This window comes from Culex quinquefasciatus, chromosome 1 (genome assembly GCF_015732765.1).
Source record: "Culex quinquefasciatus strain JHB chromosome 1, VPISU_Cqui_1.0_pri_paternal, whole genome shotgun sequence".
Taxonomy (NCBI): Eukaryota; Metazoa; Arthropoda; class Insecta; order Diptera; family Culicidae; genus Culex; species Culex quinquefasciatus.
The window spans coordinates 31,222,301-31,242,340 of NC_051861.1; the positions used below are offsets into that span (position 1 = coordinate 31,222,301).

The 20,040-nt window shown below is 36.2% G+C and overlaps 1 protein-coding gene across 4 annotated transcripts in view; it reads right to left on the minus strand.

Annotated features, from left to right (window-relative positions):
* Positions 1–20,040, minus strand: part of LOC6044798 (sterile alpha motif domain-containing protein 5) — a 403,066-nt gene that overhangs the window by 43,207 nt on the left and 339,819 nt on the right. For all 4 annotated transcript variants that reach the window (XM_038249684.1, XM_038249679.1, XM_038249675.1 and 1 more), the window contains 2 exons: positions 6,140–6,191; positions 1,565–1,716 (listed from right to left, as the gene is read on the minus strand). In XM_038249684.1, the coding sequence (XP_038105612.1) occupies positions 1,565–1,716; positions 6,140–6,191 (204 nt within the window). The remainder of the gene's footprint in view (positions 1–1,564; positions 1,717–6,139; positions 6,192–20,040) is intronic.

Here is a 20,040-nt window from a genome sequence, read left to right on the forward strand (position 1 = left end):
TCAACGAAATCCGAAAAAAAAAACTTCGTGCATTTTTCTCACTTTACATATGAAAGTAGTTCCAATCTTGTCGTGTTAACTTGTCACTCCCTGAAAATTGATGTAAGTGCGACAACTGGCCAAAGGGATTTTAGGTCAGAATATTTGTAATTATAACTCGGGACTCCAGCAACCAACTCCAACCAAACTTCGGAACAATGCACATAATGGTCAGCCAAGCAAAACGTGTTTGTTATTGTTTACATTGCGTGTTTTCGTTTTTGTTTATTCAAGGTCAAACATAAAAACGCGTTTTTCTCGGTACGTCGAAATGGGCGGGTGCGACGACGTCAAAATTTCCTAGTTCCAAGTAGTTATCAACATTTTGAAAAAGAGCGAAAGAACCGTTCAAAAGAGCCGCTCTTTTAAAATGAGCGAGCGGAAAAGAGCGGCTTCTAAATAAGAGTGGTTTTGCCCACCTCTAGTATGAAAAATGCGTAAAATTCTTTGTGATACAAAATCAGTCGAGTTTAACTTCTCCAATATCAAAAATCAGCTGCTATTCGAATCAAGCTATAAAACAACGATACGTATAGCAAAAGCGCAAATTAATTATCGCTAAAATTGTTAGCATTCCTCGTTCCCAAGAAAGCCAACCCAGACTCCGATATAATCTAAACATTATCAAAACAAAAAATCGATCGGTCGTCGCTGCTCAGCCGCCATTTTTCACGCCCCAATAGCCGCCGAGAATTGACGGTCTGGCTCGGTCTCCTCCGCCAAACAGTTCCCAAACAGTTTGAATTAAACGCCAACTTTACTTTCACTGCTTTTTTTCTGGCAAAAGGCACACCACAAATACATCGGAAATCAACCGATGCCCTTTTCCACCCACGAATGTCGTCCTTAATCGACGCTCTCTCTCTTGGTTTCTGCCGACCGACGAACATTTTTGGTTGGTACAGGAATTTTCCATTAAATTTGGAATGTTCGAAATTAATTGAAAGCGTTAAATTGCTGCTGCTGCTGCTAAAAAAGAAGAGGAGCAATTCGTGGACGGATTCACCGAAGGAATAAAATTTCCTGTGAAATTTTTTAAACAAGACATTTACAGTAGAATATTTTATGGCAGTTGCCATAATCGCGCCATATGGTCTAACTGTCAAACTAGAGTGGGTCATTATCTGTCCAAATTCGTTTTATAGCGCACCCGCCATTATGGCACCGTTTGCGTCTTTCCGTGCCGCCGCCGGAATCCTTCCGGCAGAACGTGACGAATTCGGCAGCTGATGCTAAGCCGGTTTTTAATCGTGATGCCGCAAAAATGTGCGACGCGGTCCGTTGAACTTGGCTTGGATGTTGAAAATTTCCGCCGTTCCAAGTCAGTCAATTTCCCCCCCGAAACGCGCGCGTCATTGTTGTTCTTTTGTTTGTTTTGAGTCGACGAAAGTCTTTTTTTTTTTTGGAGGAGCTTCAAACAGAAATTTAATTAGGAATTCTTGGAGCTTCCAGCAGGCGACCGGCTAATAAGCGGGAAGTTTGCTCACTTTGGGAGTTTTGCTAAATTTTCCGAGTAGGGACTTACTTGTATCGTGGCCGAGGGGCCGCCTCCGTGCCGCATGCCAGACATCAGAAAGTCGTCCGGGTCGCTCTCGTAGGGCGGCTCGTCGTACCAGTGGCCCTGGTGGGGCATCCGCATTACGCTGGTAACCGCGTCGTCGTACATGTAGGTGTCGTCTGGAAGGGGGGAAACGAAGATTAGTTAAAGTTGCCGATGGAACAGAGATTGAAGATCAGATGGATCAACCCAAAAATTTGCATTTTTTTGTAAAATTTTTAATTGGTAAGGCTTCAGGAAACTCTATTAAACTGCACTGAAGCTACACTGAAATAAAAAAAGGACCAAATTCCTGAATTCTAGGAATTTTGCCTCCTTTTCTTATTAAATAATCCAAAAAACACAATTATTAAATTAGGAAAAGAGCCAAAATTCCTAGAATTTAGGAATTTGGTATTATTTTTTTTTATTTCAGTGTAAAGCCATGGATTTAAAGGGCATTGAGCGCTCCGAAACAGCTTGGAGTTCAGCTATTGAAGATCTTATAGATCAACACAGTCGCATGAAACATTTTTACTAAAACTTCAAATCAGTTGAGCTTCAGCGAACTTCAATATACAACACTGAAGTTAATCACTTTAATTTGACGCATTTCAGACCTTCTAAACCGACTTGTACACAGCAAAAAATCCGATGGTAAAATCGCATGCAAAAGCATGACATCACCTTTGTGAGCAAAAGCATGTAATATTGTATGAGAATATGTGTACACAAAAAGCATGTACCGAAGAAAAAAACAGGTCTGTTTACCCCAATAATAACATCAATCCGGCGAGAGTTATATTAAGATTACCAAGTCCGCGCCCCAACCCGCTCGGCTATCTCACCGCTGTGAAAATAGACGGATCTATGCCAATGTAACACTAGCTTCTCCGTACGTCGTATACTGTGTTAACTGCATACAATCTATTGGTTAGCCTACAGCTACATCGGTGAAGATTCAGCTATACACATAGCGGCGAAATACCCGAGTGGGTTGGGGCGCGGACTTGGTAATCTGAATATGACTCTCGCTGGATTGATGATATTTTTGGGGTGAGCAGATCTGATTTTTTTTCTTCGGTACATGCTTATTGTGTACACGTTTTCTCATACAATATTACATGCTTTTGCTCACAAAGGTGATGTGCATGCTTTTGCATGCGATTTTAACCAGAATTTTTTTACTGTGTAGTTTAGATTTGGAAACCCTATAGATCAACCGTATTATACTCAAAGACTACATCGAATATTCGAGTGGGTAGAGAGGTTCAGTGGACTTCACTTTACTACAGAGCAATTTTCTACTAAAACCGGAAATGGATTTTATTTGTATTTTTTGATTTGGCTCAAACTTTGTGGGGGCCTTCCTTATGACCAAAGTAGCTATTTTATGTCATTGGCTCACCCATACAAGTCTCCATACAATTTTGGCAGCTGTCCATACAAAAATGGTACGTAAATATTCGAATATCTGTAACTTTTGAATGAATTTTCTGATCAATTTGGTGTCTTCGGCAAAGTTGTAGGTATTGTTGAGAACTATTGAGAAAAATAGGTACACGGAAAAAATTGCAGATTTTTTATTCAACTTTTTTTTTCACAAAAACTTAATTTCCCAAAAAAGATATTTTTTTGTTTTTCGAGATTTTTTGATATTTTTTAGAAGACAAAAATCCGAAACTTTTGAGCCATAGAAAAACATGGTCAAAAATCTGCCGCCAAGTCATACATTTTTGAAAAAATAGTAATTTTTGGAAAAAATCGAAGTTTTATGCAAAAACAAGTTTGTCATTATTATTTAATGCTAAATTGAATTTGCAATTGAAAAGAGTTTTGCCGATTTTTTGATAAAGTGCTCCGTTTTCAAGGTATAGCCACCGAAAGTTTAATTTTAGTAAAATATTTGCAGTTTTTCGATTTTTATAAATAGTGACCATGAGTGACCCACTTCTGAAAAAAAATTTTTAAGGGTTCAGAAAATTATAAAATTGTCTAAGAGACATTGTAGATTGGACCTCGGGTTGCAGAGATAGAGCCGCTTTAAGAAAAAGAAACACGAAAATTGAAGTTTTCTAAATCTCACCAAAACAACCCACCATTTTCTTATGACGATATCTCAGCAACTAATGGTCCGATTTTCAATGTTAATGCATGAAATATTCGTATAATTTCCCGATCTTTCCGAAAAAAATATTTTGAAAATTTTAAATCAAGACTAGCATTTTTAATGGGCGTAATTTTCAATGTTTTGCCTTTTTAAAATGTTAGTCTTGATTTAAAAATTTTCAGAATATTCTGAACTTTTCAAAAAAAAATTTTTTTAGAAATGGTCACTCATGGTCACTATATTTAAAAATTGAAAAACTGCAAATATTTCGCTAAAATCAAACTTTCGGTGGCTATATCTTGAAAACGGAGCCCTTCATAAAAAAATCTGTTAAGTACTTTTCGATTGTGAATTCAATTTTGCATAAAAAAATAATGTTAAACTTGTTTTTAGATGAAACTTCGATTTTTTTTCCAAAAATCACTAATTTTTCAAAAATTCATAACTCGGCGGCAGATTTTTTGACCATGTTTCTCTATGGCTCAAAAGTTGCAGATATTTTCCTCTAAAACATATTAAAAAATCTCGAAAATAAAAAAAAAATACATATTTTGGGAAATTGAGTTTTTGTGAATTTTTTTCTGCAATTTTTTTCCGTGTAACTGTTTTTTTTTTCTCAAAAGTCCTCAACAACTTGTATGGGTGAACCAATGACGCAAAATAGCTTATTTGGTCATACGGAAGGCCCCCACAAAGTTTGAGCCAAATCAAAAAATACAAAAAATAAAAATGGTCGAAATCGGCCGATTTCGTAGAGAGTTGCTTTACATAAAAGCTTATCACTTGAATTTGAATTATGTCAGACCATCCAAACCGACTTGTAGTTCCGATATTGAAGATCTTTTAGATCAACTGAATAATATACGAACTCTTTATCGAATATTTGAGTTCGTAGAGCTTCAGCGACCTAATCGCTTGAAAATGAAGCATTTCGGACCTTTGAAATCGTCTTGTCGTTCAGGTATTGAAGGTCTGATGAACTAACCAAGCCGTATGGGATGTCTCCATTGAATGTTCTAGTCGACAGAGCCTCAGTAAATTTCACTCAATCACAATGAAGCTATTCTCGTGAATTTAAAGTGTTCTGAACCCCCTAAACCGTTTTGGAGTTTGGATATTGAAGGTCTGATGGATCAACCGAATCGTATAGAATGACTCCATCAAAAATTCGAGTCGGTAGAGCTTCAGCACAATCAACATTAGTACACTGAAGCTTATCGCTTGACTTTGGAATATTAGGACCTTCGTAACCGACTTGAAGTTCAGATATTGCAGATCAGGATGATCCAACCGATCAAAATGTGATGTCAACTTTAAATTTTCCAGTTGGTAGAGCTTCAGCGGACTTTACATTACTACACTGAAGCTAATCGCATAAATTTGAAATTTTATGGATCTTCCAACCCGACTTGAATTTCAGATTTTGAAGGTCTGATGAACCAACCAAGCCGTATGGGATATTTTCATCGAAAATTCGAGTCGGTAGATCCTCAGGGAACTTCAGTCCATCACACTGAAGCTAACCACGTGAATTTGAGACACTGAAGGTCTGAATGATCAAACCGAACCCAATACGTTGTATTCGAGGAGTATTCAAGTTCTCCTTACCAAACTGTACTCTTAAAGTGCACTTCCCACCGTCTTATAACGACATGAGCTCTTCAAGAACGAGATTCACCCCACAATCGCAAAGGGACGCATAATGAACTTTTCGCTTTTTGCGTCGATTGCATTTCCCGCACACAAGACACTCGTCGTAGAGTCGAAGTTGACACGGGAATTCCCGGCTGTGCAATTGTTTGATTGGATGCAATCAGTCGCAAAAATACCGCCAACACCAGAAATTTCGAGCGCTTTTGGGGTCCTTTTTTTGAAAGGTTCAGGGATGGAAAATGTGGATGTGTCGATTTTTGACGTTTTTTGAAGTTTTTGCCATCCCCGAGTCCGGAGGCCACCATGTTGATTGAATCGATGATTTCTAATCCTGTTTGAGAGCACCCACTTGGTGGAACCAGAACAAGGACACCAGTAGGTGCAGGTGGGCTGGCAGAACCGACATCGACTGGGTAGAGTGGGTAGGTAATCGCATTTCTCTCTGATGGCCGGATGTCGGGTTTGATTGGGACGGAATTCCCTGCAAGAATTTGGGTTTGTGCGTCGAAGAAGGTTGGTCATATGTTAGATGCAAAGAGTTCAGTTTGGACCTTTTAATGAGACTTGGTCCAATTTAGAGACATTTACTCAAAGTCAATGGGGGCAATCTACCGTGCGTAGTAATTTGTCAACCCAATTACGTAATCATACTCTGTATCTTTGTTTGCAATAGATTCGGCAGCAAATTGAGCGTGGTAATTGTGTAGTCACCGATTAGGTCACCATGAATAATAAATTTATCTAAACAGTCTAAAATTACACAGTACCAACCAGGTCTCCACAACATTTCCGTCACTTACCTCTAGAATCTCGGCTGAGCTGCAGCAGTCCCTGTCGGATGTCCCGTAGAATCTGGAGGAGGTTCCGACACGCCAAGTTGGTTGAAGATTCATTTGCAAGAAAGTAAAACAAAATTTGTTAATTTTTGAAAATGAATTCCACAGTTCCAAGGGGGGACACATGCCAAGACAAACACACACGCGCTCACTCGATTGATCAACATCACGCAGCCTAGTTTGGATCGGGAGTTACAAGGGACAGGGTCATGCTGGTTTGCTTCAACGGGACCAAATCATTCCAGAACGCCACGGTTCTTAAGGCTTCATCAACACATCATCAGCACTAAGTGCGCAAATAATCATCAACCAAACCAGAATTGCACAAATTACCGGCATATCTAATTAGATTCAAATCTACGTCAGCTAATCAATCACTTCTGCCTCCGCCCACGAATTATTATTACCATTATAACTATTATTATCGCCGTATTGACGTTCTACGGCAGAGTCAACCCCCTTTCGAGAATCCAGAAATATTTCCCCCCATTCACGACGTATGTAACGTCAGCTAGCACACACACACTGACATAATGGTTTTGCTAGCGTTCACCTACAGAGGGGGAAAATTTGTGGAAATTTATCATCACCACCATATCTCGTAAGCCATTCGCGCGGTTGGGCAGGATTGTGGGAACGAAAGGGGTGTTGGGCGTGTTTGCCGAGCTTGAATCCTTGAATTATTTCCAACCAGCGAAACTTGGACTGAATCTCGGAGGAATGGCGAGTCCCCCTGCTACACGGAGAAAAACAGTTCCCAAAATCGTGAACAAGCGTTCATGAAATTTGGAACCCCTTTGTTCGTGGTTCTCATTTTCATGAACGTGTGTTCACGATTTAGGGAACTCTTTTTCTCCGTGCAGAATTGGGGATTTATGATGGATGTGAAGGAAGTTTTTACGCGATGTGAACTTTTGGTAAGTGAAATCATAAATTGAATTATATTTGTGTCAATTCTGGAGCAACATTTGAAAGGGGCGGTACGACATTGCTCTTACGGCATTTCGTCCCATTTAAACGCGTGTAATGAAATGCCGTAAGAGCAATGTCGTACCGCCCCTTTCAAATGTTGCTCCTGAATTACCTTCATACCATAACCTTAAATATTTAGATGAATTTGATTTAAAATAAAGCAAGAAATCATTTTTTTTTTTGTTGAAAAAGGTCCTATAAGCTATTGTCATTCACATGTTTATAGGACCTTATTAAAAAAATGTCGAGAAATGTACAAAAACAATTTAAATTTTAGAAATTCTCTTTAAATTTCCCAAAAAAAGACAAAACCTATATGAATGACAATACACGGCGGAGAGATAAAAAATAGAACTTTCACAATTTTCGCGAATAGGGGAAAAATACCCATTTTAATCACTCAAAACCGTTCGACCAATTCTAATCACTTTTGCCGTTTTTCACTATTAAAACAACATTTTCAGATGTATCAACAATTGAGAGTTGCTTGCTCACTTTTATTTGAGCTACTTATTACTTTGGAACAGCCAAAAACACTTTATGAAAGCTGTAATTCATGAGCAAAGGCCGATAATAGAAATAGGCTGAGAAAGGGTATAGTTCCCCTAATGCGAGTCTTATGACATTCGATAGTCTAGTCAAGTTTGACAATACCAACCGCCCGACCGAATTTAAGCTTAAAGTACATAGAAAGTTGAAATCTTGGTTAAATGTTGTTAAAATTGTAATTATTTATCATTATTTTCAATCAAAATGTTGACCGATGTTGATTCTTCAAACATGACATCAAGTTTGACAAATAGCTGTTTTCCAAAGAAATATATCGCAGAAAATTTCAAGTAAATGTTAATTGAAATAAAACACGCACTTACTCTGAGTTTCAAAGCTAAATAGATGTCCAATGAATTCAAGTAGTTGGAAATGCATCTTCAACCAGCAATATTTTGATCAAAATTCATTCGATCTTGATAAAACACTAACGTCCCATGCACAGTAAAAAAAATCACGGTAATATTGCATCAGGTATTGAGTAAATCTTTAATAATAATAAAATATGTGTACATTTACTTTTTCGATAAAATGCCACTTATTCACTCTGAATTGAGGTATCATCTCAAAAAATATAATAATATCAAACTTTCTAACTTTACACCTTCCTAATTTACACTTTTTTTGCTGTGCAAAATAGCCGCATTTACTCTAAGCCTCAAAAAGTCCACAACATTGAATATCTGACAACCCTGTCTCGAGTTATGTACTTTTTTGAAAGCGGATCTCACTTAAATGTATGTAAACAATGTCTGAAACCATCACCCAACACATTGCTGGTTAGGTAATTGAAAGAATTTTCAAACGAGTCCACAACATTGAATATCTAGCAACCCTGTCTCGAGTTATGACCACTTAAGTGATATTTATGTACTTTTTTGAAGTCGGATCTCACTTAAATGTATGTAAACAATGTTTGGATCCATCACCCAACACATTGTTGGTTAGGTAATTGAAAGACTTTTCAAACGAGTCCCCAACATTGAATATCTGGCAACCCTGTCTCGAGTTATGACCACTTAAGTAATATTTATGTACTTTTTTGAAGCCGGATCTCACTTAAATGTATGTAAACGATTTCCAGATCCATCATCCAACACATTGTTGGTTAGGTGATTGAAAGACCTGTCCAACGAGTTCAAAACATTGAAGATCTGGCAACCCTGTCTCAAGTTATTACCACTTAAGTGATATTTATGTACTTTTTTGAAGCCGGATCTCACTTAAATGTATGTAAAGATCGTTGGTTATGTGATCAAAAGAACTTTCCAACGAGTCCAAAACATTGGAGAACTGGCAACCCTGTTTCGAGTTATTATCACTTAAGTTATATCTGTGTACTTATTTCTCTGGATCTAAAAAAATAGCTGAAGTATGTGTCCAAACCACTCATATTACCCATTGTTGGTAAATAGTGAGAATGGCATCAACCACATGGGTGGATTAAGTTAATTTTTCATTCAAATTTTGAAAGAGCATAAGAAAATATTAAACCAATAATGAAGTCGAATAAGTTTACAACCCGATTGGATCATTCAATAACTCGATTTTCGCAAGATACAGCGCTCAACCGCCAAGCAAATGTGACAGCTCTCCGGGAAAACTTCTGCACAGTCAAAATTAAATCAACAGTCATGAAACAAAATTTTTGATGCGCGCCCCCCAAAACTTAATTATCCTAGAAAAATTTCAAACTCTTCCGACGACGACGCCCAGATTCTCGCACAACTCGACTGCTGCCAATTAACATTCTGGCCTCGTGGCTTCCAGCTAGCTTTGTGCAAACTTCCGCTCGACCGAATCTCGTATTCCCGGAGCATCATCCGCCAGCTGTCGGCCCCGAGAGTTCATCTTTAATCATGCCCTCCCTGAAAGCTAATATTACAGTAGAACCAGCAGATGTTACACACACCCTCTGATTTGTGCAGGGTGGTGGCACGCGTTGATTAATTCCAACAAGATACTAACTTGGTCCCTGCGGAGTTGCGAGTTACTGCCCGAGATGCTGGTTCCGCGGCAGACTCCGGTCAGGATTCCCGGAGATTACAGATCGGAAAAGTTTTCCTTCTTTCTGTCTGCGCCACATCTAGCACAGTTAATCTATGTCATTTACTCTACGGGCCCGGAACTCGGTTTGTGCCACGATTGCTTCCGGACATTGTCGGAATAGTTTTATCGGCTTCCGGTGTCTGAGTAAGCCAGTAACAGGTCAAAGAGAATCTACTTAAAGTCGATGCACTCAAACCATTGATGCCACTTTGTCCTGACACTGAATGTCAGTTGTCTGATCTTCTGTCAATTTCCCCAAAAACGCAAACAGATTTGCTGAGATAATGAAGTCATGTGCCGTCATAACTCCCCAGCAAACTGTCGGAGGATCAAAGTTGGCCACCACCACCACCCCCTCAGGTCCGTGCCACAATAACCTCATCAGTTTGTAATTTTTAACGAGTTCGACCTGCTCCCACATGGCATGGAGGGGTTGGGAAGCGTCGTAAAAATGTCTGCAGGGGATATTCCGGAAAACCCACCCACCCACTCTCGCCTGCTGTGTCCATGGAAAGTTGGCTCGTAAACCGGGTTCCGGAAATCTCCCCACATAATGATGATTTATTGACGAGAAGCTGGGTGCGTGTAAATATTATTAAAGCGATAAAACATTGATGTTCGGGGCCGCCCCCAGAGCTTCTCCTACTCATATATTATGAACCTCCTTAATAACATGATGACTAGATGAGGCCGGCTTGCTTTGATTGGGACTCCGGGTTTTTGCGTAACATTTGGGGAGAGGAAATTTCCCGCAGCGTCAGCGAGAGACGCTTTCATAACTTAATCAAAGGAAAATTTGTAAATTGATTTGTTACATTCAAGGATGACCTTCCTCTTCCCTTTGCCGAAGACTCGGATCATTGGGCCCCCGCCGTAAATCAGCCTGGGTTCGGTCAGGGTCGATGACAACCTCCGAAGAATAATTTGGAGGGGAAACAATGGTTTCCATTTCGATGTTGCTGAACGCATTGAATCACCCGGTTTAATTACACTCGTGGGCACCGTAAACAGAGTGGAAAATGTCTTTTCCTGTTAGTGTGTTAGGGTGGTATAAATGATGTTTTACAAATAAATTGAAAACGAAAAAAATGGGCTTTTTCGGGGCTAAATTCCAAATTTGAGCTCATTCTGACCATTACAAATTCAATTTGATTGTAATTTTTTATAAGAGCAATTCTCTTAGATTTCAGCCATTCGAATTTTTCGTTTTTTTAATCCGGTTGAACATTTGTGGTGCCTTCGGTATGCCCAAGAAGCCATTTTGCATCATAAGTTTGTCCATAATACTCCATACAAATTTGACAGCTGTCCATACAAAAATGGATTATGAAAATTCAAAAATCTGTACCTTTTGAAGGATTGCTTTGATCGATTTGGTGTCTTGTGCAAAATTGGAGGTATGGATCAGGACTACACTGAAAAAAAATGATGCACGGTATTTTTTTGTGATTTTAAATTTTACTTTTTGTCACTAAACCTTGATTTGCTTTTTTTTTATTTTCTAATATGTTTAAGACTTTTTAGAAATTTCCAGTATACGCCAAAAAAATCATTGACAGAGTTATGAATTTTTGAATCAATACTGATTTAAAAAAATCGAAATATTGGTCGCAAAAATTTTTCAACTTCATTTTTCGATGTAAAGTTGAATTTGCAATCTAAAAGTACTTTAGTGAAATTTTGATAAAGTGCAGCCATTTTTAGGTAACTTAATAGTCGCAGTTATTCATTTGTTAAAATTAGTGCCCATGTTTGTCCACTTCTAAAAAACTATTTTTGAAGAGCTTTAAAAAATTTCTGGAGCAAAATCCAGAAATTTTTTAAAGCTCTTCAAAAATAGTTTTTTAGAAGTGGACAACATTTCAAAAGGATATAATATTGAATGATTGGCTCTTTTGAAATGTTAGTCTTGATTTAAAATAATTAAAAAATATATTTTAACATTGAAAATAGGAGATATCAACATAAGAAAAAGGTAGATTTTTTGGGTGAGACTTAGAAAAAAATATATTTTTTAATTATTTTAAATCAAGACTAACATTTCAAAAGAGCCAATCATTCAATATTATATCCTTTTGAAATGTTGTCCACTTCTAAAAAACTATTTTTGAAGAGCTTTAAAAAATTTCTGGATTTTGCTTTTTTGAACTATGTTGATACGATCCTTAGTTGCCGAGATATTGTCAGGCAAAGATTTAAAAACAGAAAAAATGATTTTTTTCTAAGTCTCACCCAAAAAATCTACCTTTTTCTTATGTTGATATCTCCTATTTTCAATGTTAAAATATATTTTTTAATTATTTTAAATCAAGACTAACATTTCAAAAGAGCCAATCATTCAATATTATATCCTTTTGAAATGTTAGTCTTGATTTAAAAAAAATAAAACATTGTTTTCGTAAAGATTTAAAAATTTCAAGCATATTTCATATTTTGCCATTGAAAATCAGCCCATTAGTTGCTGAGATATCGACATTAGAAAATGGTGGGTTGTTTGGGTGAGATTTACAAAACATAAATTTTCCTATTTTTAAACCTTTGCATGGCACTATCTCAGCAACTAAGGGTCGAATCATCAAAGTTCAAAAAAGCAAAATATAGAGAATTTGCTCAGCTTTTCAAAAATATTTTTTTCAAAAGTGGGCAAACATGTGCACTAATTTAAAAAAATGAAAAACTGCGACTATTTAAAAAAAAAAAGTCACGAAAAATGGCTTTTACTTGAAAACGGTGCACTTTTTGAAAAATTCACCAAAGTACTTTTTTATTGCAAATTCGATTTTTCATCAAAAAATGAAGTTGAAAAATCTTTGCGACCAATATTTTGATTTTTTTGAAATAAAAAAATCAGTATTGATTCAAAAATTTATGACTCGGTCATGCACATTCCGAAAATTTCTGAAAAGTTGGCAGTTAATGTCCCCTAAAACATATAAAAAAATAGTATTTTTTTTTGTGCAAATCAAGTTTTAGTGACAAAAAGTGAAATTAAAAATCACAAAAAAAATCATCGTGTATCATTTTTTTTCAGTGTAGTCCTTATCCATACCTAAAACTTTGCCGAAGACACCAAATCGGCCAAAAAATTCCTTCAAATGATACAGATTTTTAAATCTTCATGAGTCATATTTGTATGGACAGCTGCCAAATTTGTATGGAAAGTTAAATTTTCGCCAATAATAGCATTACCAATTGAATTCTCATGATTTTTTTTTTTTTTGCATTTTAAATGATACTTTTTACAGTTAGAATCTGACGGCTTCAAAAGATCCGTCAATCGAAATTCCGTTTATTACAATTGGGTACATGTAATATTGAACCAGCTGCATACCAACCCTGAGTCCAAATCCCTCGCAGGACCCTCTCCCAACATGGTCAGCAAACACCTCCACCAGATTTGCCACTGCACTCAGGGGTGCCCTAAACCAGATCCACCCCAAACCCAAGCCAACTCCAAATCCGAGCCGGGGTGGCAAATTCTCGGCGTTAATCTTTTTCTTTTTTCTCCCGAGGGAAGATTCGGACACTTTTCCGAGAGAACAGGACCAAATTATTTATGTGAAGTACAAAAATAAAATCCCGCGAAGAAGCGGCGGTAAACGAAGTGGTAATAACGGGACCAGCACGGTAAAATGATTTACCGCGAGTCGGGGAGGGGAAGATTGCGTTTTCACAGCTCTGGGTCCAGGATCAGCTGGGGTGGCGGTGGTGGACAGATGATTTAATGTTCCGGAGCGGGTGAGACATGTCTCTCCTCTTAGTGTAGATGTGTCCACCCCGGGTTGGGTCAGGATTTTTTTTTTATTGCCGCCAGGGATAATTAACTTTTCGGCCGAGAGGCGAAAAACACCTTTTTCACTTTATTTAACACCTGGAATTCCGGCGGGAGTTGAGCTAGGCGGGGGGGAGAAGATTAGAAAAGTTATCCGCGCTGAAATTGGGATGTTTTGCTGTGCGGCACGCGGAGATAACTTTTGATTTGTCACGTTGAGAAATTGAGATTTATCTTAAGGTGATGGTTTTGTACCAACTAAAATTTAATTTTCTGATATAAATCAGAACGCTCCTATTTGTACGAAAAAAAGGATTAAATTTGAATGAGACTAATTTGTAAAAATGTTCAATCACAAGTTCAATGGCTTCGTTGGAAATCAAAACGAATTGACGAAATAAAAATCATTAAAAATATTAATATCAAAGACAACGATTTTTTTATTTCGTTGATCACTAGCCCGTACATCCTGGCTTCATTTCAAACTCTATTCTACTCTTGTAACATTAACTCAATCCAAAAAACCAAACCAAAACACGAAATGCGAGCATTTTCCGAGACAGAGAGTAACCGGCATCCAGTAACTGGTAATTCGGAGGAATTTGGTGGGGGGAGGGACTACTCAGTGTTTACAGTCTAAAAGGTGTTCATTTCAGTGAAAGGGAGACTTAACCATGCACTTTGCTTCCGAAAGGTAGTTTCCAAGAATCATCCACTCGTGTATCTTGAAAGGGGGGAAACTTCTAGCAACCAGCCAACGCGCGCTTTCGAGACAACCTAAATTACACTAGTAGAAACGACAACATCGACTTAATCTGATATGCTATTCTAGATAGAGTGAGAGAGAGATAGATTAGGGGACGAAAGTCTTTGATGTCCCCTTTCCGCCCCGTAGGTGGATCTAAGATTCTAGATCTTCGCGATTGGCGGAAGGATGGAAATTAATTATTTACAAAATGCCATCGTCGTCGTCGTCGCTGCTGTCGTTGTGTTTCGGTGAAATCTGGCAACCCTTGCAAAGACACTGCTTCTCAGAGATACCCCGATGTTGGATCAATATCCGTGCATGATGAGGGGGAAAACAGGTGAGGGCCAGGAAGGTTAGTGAGATTCGGGGAATGGTTTAATAAATTTCATTACAATGGATCGTCTGGACCTGACTGAGAGAAAGCTGGTAAAGATCAACGCACCCCGAGCAGACGGAAATAACGTGGGACTAACCATTTTTGATACTTGAAAATACTAGGCCAATAACATTTTATGTTATTTATAACAAGTTTTGTTATTCGTCGTTATGATTTTTTTTTTGTTATTGGATTTTTATTGTAATAACAGACTAAAAGCACTTTTAGTTATTCTTCGAACAAATCTTTGTTATTATTTTTTGTTATTTTAACAATTGAAAAAAAAAACTGTTATTCCAAAGTTGTTTTGTCTTTCAACCAATATCAGACCAATAACAAATTTTGTTATGATAACATAAATTGTTATTAAACTTTTATGCAAAAAATGATTTTTCAAGAAGATTTCATAACACTTTCTGTTATTTTAACAGTAATTGTTATTGAAATGGCATGAATTTTGTAATCACCGTCTGCCCGGGTTGTATAGCTACTCAAGGGAGAGAAAATGTTGTACAGAAAAAGGGGGTACAGTTTCGCAAACAAGTTTTATGGGGATTTAAGGCGGATCTAAGGCTTTCAATCGAATACTTGCTGTTCGGCAGTGAAATTATGAAAAAGTACCCGAGCAGACGAAAATAACTTTGGAATAACATTTTTTGATATTTGAAAACACTAGGCCAATACCATTTTATGTTATTGATAACAAGATTTTTTATTCGCTGTTATGATTTTTTTGTTATTGGATTGTTATTGTAATAACAGACTAATAACATTTTTGGTTATTCTTCACAAATCTTTGTTATTATTTTTTGTAATTTTAACAACTAATCCGATCATCCCAATAACAGTTGAAGTTATTCTTCTATAACAAAAAATGTTATTTCCAAGTTGTTTTGGCTTTCAACCAATATCAGACCAATAACAAATTGTGTTATGATAACATAAACTGTTATTAAACTCTCATGCGAAAATGGATTTTGCATGAATGTCCCATAACAATTTTTGTTATTTTAACAGTATTTGTTATTGAAATGGCATGAACATTGTTATTACCGTCTGCCCGGGTATAGTTTACATTTCAAACCTGACATAAGTTTTAATCATAAGGTCATTGCAAACATTTCTTTAAAGTTCATTTCACGACTTCCTTTGGAATTGCTCTAAAAAATAAGAGGACTAAATAAATGTTTTATAAAAAAAAACTTAAAAATTTTAATGTAAATAGAAATCTAACCAATTTAAACTGCGTTGATAATTATATTTGGCATGTAAGAGCAAGTTTTAAATTATTTTGTACAGAAATGCTTAAAGTTTGTAACATCCTTATTTAGGAGAAATTCTCATAAGTTTTGCAAATTTAAAACTCGCTCAAAACTCCATAAAATTTGCTATTTTTTACTATTCAAGCAATTTATTTTGTTTAACAGTAAATAGAAAATTGCTTTCTTACATCCTTTAGAGCCATTTATCACTCGATATTAGTAGAAAACGAATTTTATGAGCTGTTTTGTGATAGATAAATAACTACAAATGTTATTGGGATAATCCGATAAAAAAATAGCAAAAAAAGTAACAAAGAGATTTGTTTGAAGAATAACTAAAAATGTTATTGATTTGTTATTACCAAAACAATCCAATAACATAAAAATCATAACGACGAATAACAAAACTAGAACTTTATAAATAACTTTAAATGCTATTGGCCTATTATTTTCAAAAATCAAAAATGATATTTAAACGCTTTTCAATCCAAATGTTTAATCAATCGGATGAAATTTCATTTTTAATATATTTGCTCTTCCTCGACTTAAGTCCTAGTCGAGGGACATAAACTTCACAAAATATTTGCAGCTGCCTTAGATTGAAACAAAATTAAGACTGTCGAAATCTTACCGATCTTACTAATTCACGAAAAAATATGAAATTTATAGCACTTAGAAGTAACGCCTTCAGAAACGCCGGTATTTGGTATCATCAACTTTTCTAAAAGATAATAATACTTTTCAAAAAACCTAACCACATTCTTGAAACTTGGAACAACTACACTGTGAAAAATGCAGGGCATTAAAAACGAATTGACAATCTAGAAAAACTTTATGAAAAACGTAGTCATTTTATATTTTTAACATAAAGTTCAGATGAAGACCTTTCCAAAGCACTATAAAACTTTGAGTTTTGGTCATGTTTTGCATAAGATATAAATTTTACAAATTTACTGTAACGCATTTTGCTCGGATATTTTTTCGTTCACCCCCTCCCCCCCGAGCCCCGCCCAAAAATCCACTAATTTGCATATTTTTTCCTTAAAGTAGACATTCTGACGATTCCAAAACACTATAAAACATTGAAGTTTGGTGCTATTTTGCATATTTCCCAAGCCTGCGAAAATTTACTGTAACGCATTTTGCAGGCTTCGGGTTTTGACTGTTAATATAACCGGATTACAAAAACGCAAAACCAGGTATTGAAAATCTGTACATCAGATGTAAAAAAAACTTGTGACTTTTCTGACAAAATCGACAACAGAATGTATTTTAGACCCATTTTACCTGAAAAAAATGTATGAAAATTAAAAAAAAAATATTTTCAGTTAATGAAATCTGAAAGCCACCGACAAACAAACGTTAATAATCAAATAATTTAATCAAAATTCTTTGATTACTTCTTAGTCTCATCAGAGCCACCTTTAGTTGGGTAAATCTCATCGTTTTGAAGCTCGTTTGGCTTTTCTCAGCTTATTTTTATTTACATTTGTTTAATGTCGCATTTTTTCAGTTCAATCTTTTAGGATTTTAATTTTTGCATAAAGGAAACGCACCCCTATTTTTTAAAATAAGGCTTCTGAACAGCTTTTTTAAGCATTTGATTCGAAAGTTTTTGGCTAAAATAATATATTTTAAATTGTCTGTTCGATTCAAACAAAAATCAAGCGCTTTTGACATGTTTTTTATGCTTTTAAAAATAAGCTTATCAAAAGCAACAAATTTGTTTTATTGAAATTTAAAATCAAATCAATTATTGTTTAAGTATTGATATATAAGCAACCCTGAAAAAATTTAAATACTGGTAAAACTTTGACTTCGCAAAGCCGATAAGGCCGTTGAAAATATTTTTCAATGTTTATGTCAAAGTTTTTTTTAAAAATCGATAAATTTAATTGAAAAAAAAGAAAAGTTTCAAATCAGTCTTGCTTTTGCCTTTCATTCTCGTTGCAAATTATATTCGGCATCTTAAAGTTGATTACAAAATATTTCCTGAACATTTTTAATACTATGCTAAAACTATTATTTTTTTTTTTCAAAAACTCATAGCTCCTGTACCAATTTTTGCACCATCCAATCTTAACTCTGGCGAAAAATAAGGATTTTTAGGACCTTAATTAAACTACAAAACGATTGGTTCGATCATAAATGTAAACAATTGAACTTTTGCGATCATTCTGATCATGTCAAAAAAAATAATTTAAAATTTTTAAATTCAGGCCTGACTTTTGAAAAAGAAATAGCAAATTTGTCATATTTCAAATTTCATACCGAAAAATCGCAAAGGTTTCAACCCAAACATTCAATAATACGCCCTTTTAAAAATTTCACAAAATGTTTCATATTTAAACATTGAAAATCGGACCATTAGTTGCTGAGATATCAACATTAGAAAATGGTTGGTTGTTTGGGTGAGACTTAGAAAATCAATTTTCCTGTTTTTAATCCTTTGTATGGCAATATCTCAGCAACTCAGAGTCGTATCATCAAAAAGCAAAATAAAGAGAATTTTCCCAGCTTTTCAAAAATATTTTATTCAAAAGTGGGCAAACATGTGCACCAATTTAAAAAAAATTAAAAACTGCGACTATTTTCAAAAAAAGTCATTTGAATTTGGATTTAACTTGAAAAAAGGTGCACTTTATCAAAATTTCACTTAAGTACTTTTTGATTGCAAATTTGATTTTACATCGAAAAATGAAGTAGAAAAAAAAATTTCGACCAATATTTCGATTTTTTGAAAAAAATCAGTATTGATTGAAAAATTCATAACTCGGTCAGAGATTTTTTGCACAACCTGAAAATTTCTGAAATGTTTACATTTAATGTCCCCTAAAACATATCCAAAAAAAATAAAAATCTATTTTTAGTGACAAAAAGTTAAATAAAAAAAAGGTGCAGGTGGTTATGTTCTACATGACCAATATGACAAAGAACTTTGTACAAAACTCCTAAAAAATAATCTATTTTATTTTATATTTTTAAAACATTGCCTATGCATTTAATCCTAAATAATTTATTCCTATAAAATATTTTCAATCTTTGGCACCTCTGTGGAAATAAATTGCCAAAACAAGTATGGTTCGGAAAATGTCCAATCAAAATGGTAATTTTCATGTCCAGTATCAAAAACCATGAATTTTGGTACCCATATTGCCCCAAGTCGAATAGTTCGATTAATGTCCCCCCGGTAGAACCTTCCCGAGGGCAATTGCCACTCCGGGTGTGGCCAATCCGGTCAAAATTGTCATTTTCATTACCAGTTTCAAAAACCATGAATGTGGATTCCCATATTGCCCCAAGTCGTATGGTTCGATTAATGTCCCCCCGGTAGAACCTTCCCGAGGGCACTGGCCACTCCGGGTGTGGCCAATATCCTATAAATGTGGTCCCAAGCCCATTGCCCCAAATCATTCTGGTCCGGTGACCGTCCTTACAATCTTCATAAGAACAGAATTCCTCCCAATTTAGTGCACAAACTGTGTCTTTCAATGTGTGCGTGTGTGTGTGTGTGAGCAATAAAATTACCACCGTGGATCCGCTTTTGTCGAAACCTCGTAAGGCACTGAATTTTTCTGAGGCTATCTGTTAGCTTAAATAGTTCGCATGAAATGTGGCAACATGGTGCAAATTTTGCCTCCTCTCCTGTTTACGTGGAACTGTCACGCGAGAATGTTGCACCACTGTTGCCACATTTCATGCGAACTATTTAAGCTAACAGATAGCCTCAGAAAAATTCAGTGCCTTACGAGGTTTCGACAAAAGCGGATCCACGGTGGTAATTTTATTGCTCACACACACACACGCACACATTGAAAGACACAGTTTGTGCACTAAATTGGGAGGAATTCTGTTCTTATGAAGATTGTAAGGACGGTCACCGGACCAGAATGATTTGGGGCAATGGGCTTGGGACCACATTTATAGGATATTGGCCACACCCGAGTGGCCAGTGCCTCGGAAGGTTCTACCGGGGACATTAATCGAACCATACGACTTGGGCAATATGGTATCAAAATTCATGGTTTTGAAACTGATAATGAAAATGGCCATTTTGACTGAATTAACACCCGAGGGCAGTGCCTCGGGAAGGTTCTACCGGGGACATTAATCGAACCATACGACTTGGGGCAATAT